The 8,310-nt window shown below is 36.5% G+C and overlaps 1 protein-coding gene across 1 annotated transcript in view; it reads right to left on the bottom strand.

The window, feature by feature from the left end:
• Positions 1–5,029: 5,029 nt before the first annotated feature.
• OTOGL (otogelin like) overlaps positions 5,030–8,310 on the bottom strand; it is a 159,594-nt gene continuing 156,313 nt past the window's right edge. The window contains 2 exon segments of the mRNA XM_007457657.1: positions 5,030–5,230; positions 5,784–5,863. Coding sequence (XP_007457719.1) covers positions 5,030–5,230; positions 5,784–5,863 — 281 coding nt within the window.

The raw sequence follows: 8,310 nt of genomic DNA, 5'->3' as shown, positions 1-8,310 counted from the left end.
TCTATTCATCTGTTGATGGAAACTTAGGTTGTTCCCATATCTTAGCTATTGTAAATAATACTGCTGTGATCATTGGGATGCATGTATCTTTTCAAATTCATGTTTTCATTTTCTTTGGCTATATAGCCAATAGTGGAATTGCTGAGTCATATGGTAGTTCTGTTTTTAGTTTTTTGAGGAGTCTCCATATTGTTTTCCATAGTGATTGCACCAATTTACATTCCCACCAACAGTGTACTAGGGTTCCTTTTCTCCACATCTTTGCCAACATTTCTCATTTATAGACTTTTCAATGATAGCCATTCTGACATGTGTGAGGTAATATCTCATTGTGGTTTTGATTTGCATTTCCCTGATGATCAGTGATGTTGAGCATTTTTTCATGTGCTTGTTAGCCATCTGTATGTCTTCTTTGGAAAAAAGTGTCTATTGGGGTCTTCTGCCCATTTTTAAATTGGGTTGTTCATTTTTTTGATATTGAATAGTATGAGCTGTCTATATATTTTGGATATCAACCCCTTATAGGTCATATCATTTGCAAATATTTTCTCCCCTTCAATAGGTTGTCTTTTTATTTGTTGATGGTTTCCTTTGCTGTGCAAAAGCTTTTAAGTTTAATTAAGTCCTGTTTGTTTATTTTTGCTTTTGTTTCCTTTGCCTTAGGAGACAGATTCAAAAAATATTGCTATGATTTATGTCAAAGAGTGTTCTGCCTTTGTTTTCTTCTAGGAGTTTTATGGTTTATGATCTTACATTTAGGTCTTTAATCCATTTTGTTTATTTTTGTATATGCTGTGAGAAAATGTTCTAATTTTATTCTTTTACATATAGCTGTCCAGTTTTCCCAGTACCACTTACTGAAGAGACTGTCTTTTCTCCACTGTATGTTATTGGCTCCTTTGTCATAGATTAATTGACCATAGGTGTGTGGGTTTATTTCTGGGCTCTCTATTCTGATACATTGATTTATGTGTCTGCTTTTGTGCCAATACCATGCTATTTTGATTACTGTAACTTTGTAGTATAGTCTGAAGTAAGGCAGCATGATAACTCCAGCTTTGTTCTTTTTTCTCAAGACTGCTTTCACTAAAAATTCTTAAAGAAATTAAAAATTATGTTCAGTTTAATCCCAGATCAGGAGGGGCAGCGAGAAAAACAAAAATAAACAAAATGACAATAGAAATTATTTATGTGTATGTTTTGTATTATTTTTCCCCTACAAACAATACAAGAGAGTTTGTTTTTACTCTTCTCCCTTCCAAAATGACTCAATAAAGAGTGTTAGCTGTTTAAAAAATCTAAGCTAAAAATCACATCTTGTAGTTTTAATGCAACACACACACACACTAAATTTGACAGTTGTCATTTACTGAGGTGAAGAAGACTCTTCAAGGAACTGATTTAAGGGGAGTGAGGCAGGAGAGGGACAAAAACTAATACAAGTCAGATTGTTAGAGAGCAGGCCACTGCTTACACAAAACACAGATATACCTGGAAAGGCCAAATGGAACCACTGCATCTTGGAATAGTCATTGAGGATGAGGGGTGACAGTGAGCAATTTACCTGCTGGCTCCTGGACCTGTCCATTGTTCAGAGTTTACTTCACAGGGTATTAATTCCTCCTTTTTTCCAGGCTGCATTACTCAGTTCTTCATGGTAATCAGGGGGCATGATGCTTCTTCCAGGCTCAGAAGTGGTAGGAGAAACCAGAGCCCCTAAGGCAGACATGGGGGAGGGATGCAGTCCTTCCTCCCCAGAAGACTGAGACAGTGGTCAGAGTAAGGCAAGGAGGTCAATGGCTTAGTCTGGGCATGCTGCACATGTGCTGTGCTGTTCCTGCCTAGCTGCCTCAGGCTGCCTGGGAGGGGAAACTGTCATGAAGATGGGAGCAGGTGGCACCAGCTGCAGAAACATAAGCATGTGTTTGAGTGAATCTGGGCATGAGTACATCAGGAGCAGTGCACATATTGAGTCCAATTTATCATCTACTTATCCCCTTTCAACTCATTTGCAATGGGCTGAATGGCCATGTCCCCTCAAAATTCATATGTTGAAGTCCTAACCTTCCATATGATGGTATTAGGAGGTGGGCTCTTTGGGCAGTGAGTAGAACATGAGGGTGGAGCCCTCACGAATGGGATTAGTGCCCTTTTAGAAGAGACTCCAGAAAGTTCCTTTACCCCTTCTGTCATGAAAGGATACAGCAAGAAGACTGCTGTCTTTGTGCCAGAAAGCAGACCCTCACCAGACACCAAATCTGCTGGCACCTTGATCTTGAACTTCCCAGCCTCTAGTACTGTAAGAAATAAATGTCTGATGTTTTTAAGTTGCCCAGTTTGTGCTGTTTTGTTATAGCAGCCCAAACTGACTAATACACCACTTCATTATGGCTTTTGTTCATAATAGGAAACACCAGTGAACTCTATTTCTATAAATCAAATTACTTTTCATCAGCATTTGACAAAATAACTCCAATTCTTTATATAACCTTCTATTTCCTTGGCTTCTATGACCCCCATTAAGGCTCCAGGTTTTACTCCAAACTCTATAACTATTCTTTCTCAGCCTCCTTTCCTGACTGTTCTTTTCTAAGATCCCTTATACTTACTTTATAACTAATTTAAGTATGAGGAATATGTGATACAAACATAATTCAGAAATCAAAAAATATATTGTTCTACACTGAGAAGTTCATATCCCAGACTCCATATACCCTGATCTAACATCTCTTTATTCAGTTTACTATCCAGTTGTCCCAACGCCATTTATGGAAAGTCCATTTGTACCCCTCTGCTGATTTGATGGCCACTTTGAACTACATTCCAAAGAATTTTGGGTTTTCCTTCTGGACTTTCCCCGCAGGTGTGTTTATTTATGCAATACCTACTTTCTCACTAGACTCTAAGTTGCATGAGGGTGAGCCCTGTGTCTATTTTGTATTGCCCATGTTCTCAAGAGCTTAGAACAGTGCCTGACACATAGGAAGTGCTCAATATAGATTTATTGTATTTGAGAATGTTTATGAAGTTCTAGGAAAATGTTTCCCTTTTTCCCACAAATAGGTTTAAAGACAATTTAATATTTTTAATATAATAAATAGTTAACAGAGCATGAAAATAAAGAAATGAGTGGTAGACAATATACAATATTATGTACCTCATTTGAGGTAAATACAGTTTCTCTTAAGCAAAATGTTAGTATATTTTAACCAAATAGATTTGATTCAATCTATATGTTAACAGGAATCAAGGAATATTGAAATGTTAATGTCTAGACACAACACTTATAAGTGTTATTAAGTGCAAATAAGATAAAATCAGGGCCTCCCTGGTGGCGCAGTGGTTGAGAGTCCGCCTGCCAATGCAGGGGATACGGGTTCGTGCCCCGGTCCGGGAGGATCCCACATGCCGCGGAGCGGCTAGGCCCGTGAGCCATGGCCGCTGAGCTTGCGCGTCCGGCAACGGGAAAGGCCACGACAGTGAGAGGCCCACATATAGCAAAAAAAAAAAAAAAAAAAAAAAAAAAAAAAAAAAAGATAAAATCAATTTTTATATACAGCAGATACTGGGGCTTTGCAGATGCAATGTGCATTTGATTCTTTCATCCATTTCTAAGTAACCCTGGGGGTCCCAAAATATCTAATCTGTTGTAATTTTTCTGGGTAGCATGATTTTGAAATAGAAACAAATCACCTAGCTCAGCCTAGTCATCAGGCTCCCACATCCACTTATCAATGCAGTTTTACTCTTCTCTCATTGATGTTCAACTTCACTTGATCCTCACAACAATCATACCGAGTGGGGCATTCTCTCCTTTTTACAGATGAGGAGAATCAGATAATTATATACTATAAGTGGCAAAGAATTGGGGGGTTTGCAAAGATCTTAGAATATATTCCTTGCAAATGTCAATAATCTACTGTCTTTAAAAAGTGCGGCATTCCACTGTAGAATTACTAATACATTCAAATCATTTTATTTCATCCTTCATTGGCAAAACAGCAGCATGAACAGAAAAATAGCATGCAACTTCAATAGTTAGGCAAATACATCTCAAAAATCAGACGTCTATGAGACAGTAAATAGCTAACTAAATGTTAAATAGTAACAACATATTTTAAAACAGTTTTAACAGTACAAAAAAATAAAAGCCCGAGATCTCCCTCCTCTATTTAGCAAATGATGCTACATTTCCCCGTTCCTTATTATTCAGGTAACTATTACATGTATGTATATACATATGTATGTGCGGCACTTTTTCCTTTTTTTTAAAGGAATTGAATTTAAAATTCTTAATTCTAGGCAAAGCAAACTCTTTAAGAATAAAAGGTTCTGTGATACACACCTTACCATACTGTTCAAAAGGAAAGAACATATTGCTGGAATGTCAAAGATGTAGACTTAATCCAGCTGTTAACATGAATTCACTATATCATTACACCGGATGAATTTGTACAAGTCACACAGCTTCTCTGGTTATCTGATAAATTTGCAAAATAAGGGAAATTTGCAATAACATTCCTAATATCCATTCAGACTTCAAATAATCTAAAATCCTATTGTTCTATGATCAGTCTCTAAGCGTACCACTCTTTATGACTATCCAGATGCCACTATTAACGATTACATTTACCAGAATAAACAGTAGCAATGAAGAGTATCTTAATTCGAATAGCTATGGCAGACTTTTCAAATTAAAAAGAAAAAACTATTGAGTGAAACTGAAAGAATCCTACAAAACAACCTTCTAATAGATGAGAATATAATTGCATGCTGCAATTATATACATAACAGCATTTCAGCTGAACACCTTAAAATCATTTGATTCTCTAAAATAGGCTAAGTCAATAAATCTAGTTTTTCCTGGAAATTTTATTTATTTTGTAGCAAGTGTTAAATTGCCATATCCCAGTAGTCTGAAAAATACATTATTAAACAGTATAAATCTGCCCAGTGCCTTAAAAAGAGTGATAAAAGTTAACTCCATTTGACTTTATGATGTGGCATAGAGTTCTTGGAAGTCAAGAATTTAATTCCACTGGCATGTGCAGTCTATAGGTTCCTGGAGAGTGTGCAGGACTTCAGTGCCATTGCCTGAGCAATATAGTGGCACAGTCAAGTTGCGCACCCCATTTTCACGACAACACTTACAGAATCTTAGATGGCTCTCAATATTGATGTTAAATATGGTAGCTGACGGGCATCTTCCATCGCAAGATGCAACATTTATCTGCAAGAAGAGATGAGAAAAATGTTTAAAAATTTTAAAACAGTGATATTGATTCCATTAAGGTAGCATATTGTTTGTCCAAGATGGCAATCTGACATAACTCAAAGTATGAAATGTGCACACATAACTAGACAGATCTATGGAATATAGTAATCACAATCCAATGATTCTATTGTAACCTGTATTGTATCACAATTAAGTAGACTATAGAATCAGACAGGTCTTATTAAAGTGGGAAAAGTTAGAACTAAGACTATTCTTGCTGATTAAAATTACACACTTAAGACAATATGTGGTCAAATATATTTAGGTTTAAATTTCCACCTCTCTGGATTGCAATTAATATTCAGAACTGTTGATTATTTATGCCAAGAATAATTCATACTTCTTCACAAACAGAATATTTTAATATTAGAATGTAGGAATAATCTCCAAAAGTTAAATATTTTAAGTGTTGGCAGTTTGTTGGCTTACAAACTTACCAGTGCTGTGACACATATACTTCTGGAAAGACACATATGCTTTATGTAACAAATGATATTTTTCCACTTACAGAGCTTTGACTTATACAGTCCTGTTTCCTTATGACTGATCTAATAATCACTTTCTGGCATATTCTTTCGTCTCGTTTGCCTGATAAAATACAGAATGTATTTATTCATCAAAAGTCCATATCAAATTGTTTCTTAATTCAATTAAACATATGAATATACTTATAATTGAAAACTGATATATTTATATAAAACATATTTCTATAATAAGAGATAGTGAGAATTTTACTCTTACATAGTGTATGTTAATATTTATTTTCAACTTCTTTTCTCCTATATTTTCTAGCTTTATATTTATCTCTTTATCTTATTGTCTTAGAATAATTATCATAATCATAAATCAAACATATTCCACACATGGAGTAATGCTAACATCAACCTGTGTCAGGTGTATATTTATTATTATATTTAATGTAATATTTATACATTATATTTTAATGTAATACATATTTACCTGTACATGTACAGGTAAATATACATGTACATAATTAAGGCATACATACATACATACATATATATATAAATCAATTTTAAAATATAAACTGATAGATTTAAAATCACATTATCTTAATGGATATTAATGTAAAATTCAAGAATGTGACTGAATTATTATCAACCATGTTGAAATGTATGGATGACTCATACTTGATTTTATGGCTCTGAAATGATGTCACAATTTCTAATGAAAACACTTTGTATTAATTAATCTATTAATATGCTTCTGTGTGCATGATGTATTATCACTTGATAATACACCCAATAATATATAGTTAATGCTGTATGACAGAGAATGTAATCCCTGAATCAGAATACAAAACAACCAAGGTTCTCATCTCACTCTGTTACTAATTTGCTCTGTTATTTTAGGAAAGAGACTAATAAATCATTCTGAGTTTCCTTGTTTGCAAAAGACTGGAATTAGAGCTCCAATCTTCAAATGAGTTTAGTCGCAAAATCTTTATTTAAAATAAATGCTTGAGGGCTTCCCTGGTGGTGCAGTGGTTGAGAGTCCGCCTGCCGATGCAAGGGACAGGGGTTCGTGTCCCGGTCCGGGAAGATCCCGCATGCCGGGAAGATCCCGCATGCTGCGGAGCGGCTGGGCCCGTGAGCCACGGCCGCTGAGCCTGCGCGTCCAGAGCCTGTGCTCCGCAACGGGAGAGGCCACAACAGTGAGAGGCCTGCATACCGCAGATAGATAGATAGATAGATAGATAAATAAATAAATAAATAAATAAATAAATAAATAAAATAAAATAAAATAAATGCTTGTATGAAATCCCAACATGTGAAGTATATAAAAGTTAAGCCACTCTGGTTGAAGCAGAGATGGGTAGCAAAGACTGCCTGAAATTAAACTGTTCTTGTCAAGGTCATCCATGACTTTCAATGACTATTTTCAAAGGTCACATCTCAGTTCTCATCCTACTTGACTTCTCAGCAGCGTTTGACTCAGTCCATCACTCTCTCCTCCTGGATACACTTTCTGCACTTGGCTTCCAGAGCGTACTCTTTGCTCTGCCTCCCATCTCTTTGTGGCTCCTCCTCAATCTCCTATGCTTGTTCTTTCTCCACGGTGTGGACTGAGGCTCAGTGTTGGTGGCAGAGGGCAGGCTGTTTTGTGCCTTATGATGCTTTCACCCAGTGGTTACTTCACTGGCCCTTCTAGTCTCATAAGTTTTAAAATAGAATAGTCAAGAAGGAAACCATCTTTGACATGACCTATAAGGTCCTTATCTTCTATCACTTTCATCCCTGTGCTATGACTGTACTTTGCCATTTCCTTCACCTTGAACACTCTTCACTCTACCTGGCTGGCTCCCAAGGACATTCAGTCCCTATTCAAATGACACCTCATCACAGAGGCATTCTGTAATCACCCACTTAAATGAACAACCCAATTTCCCTCCCTCTCCATCACTTTTATTCTGTGCTATTGTTCTTTATACCATTCATCACTACCTGACATAACAAAGTATATTTACCTCTTATTGTTTCTTCCCCTTCTTGATAACATACACTATGCATATGCAGATATTGTTTCAGCCTCTATCATGGCCCCAGTGCCTAAAAGGGTGTCTGGTACGTGAGAGGCACTCAATAAAAATCTGTTTGTGTTAACTCATTCAATGAATGAAACTGGGACAGCATAAATGTATTGTTAGGTTGGCTGGATCTGTTCGTGCCAAGAGCCATTTCCTATTTACTCCTCAGAGACTTTATTGTAACACATTCTGTTTAGCATAGCACCTGCAACAATACGCAACATCCACAGTCTCTCTGATAAAGCCTGGTCACCCAAAAGCAAAGGCTACAGACAGGGGTTCTCTAATGCCAAAGCAGAAACTACTTCACAAGACCTTATACATCAGATGAGAGAAAACGAGGAGGCTTGTTATTATTCTGCACTTCAAAGAGCTTGGCAAAGTTGAAATACCCTGAGGCCAGGTGCTGGAGAGGCCTAAATCTATTGAGTATTACTGATTAGTGTGATACACTTTTCTGAACCTTCATTTCCTCACCTGTAGGGGA

The sequence above is a fragment of the Lipotes vexillifer genome, unplaced genomic scaffold, assembly GCF_000442215.2.
Source record: "Lipotes vexillifer unplaced genomic scaffold, Lipotes_vexillifer_v1.1 scaffold117, whole genome shotgun sequence".
NCBI lineage: Eukaryota > Metazoa > Chordata > Mammalia > Artiodactyla > Lipotidae > Lipotes > Lipotes vexillifer.
The sequence above is the reverse complement of the archived record's forward strand: the minus strand, read 5'-3'. Positions and strand labels throughout refer to the sequence as shown.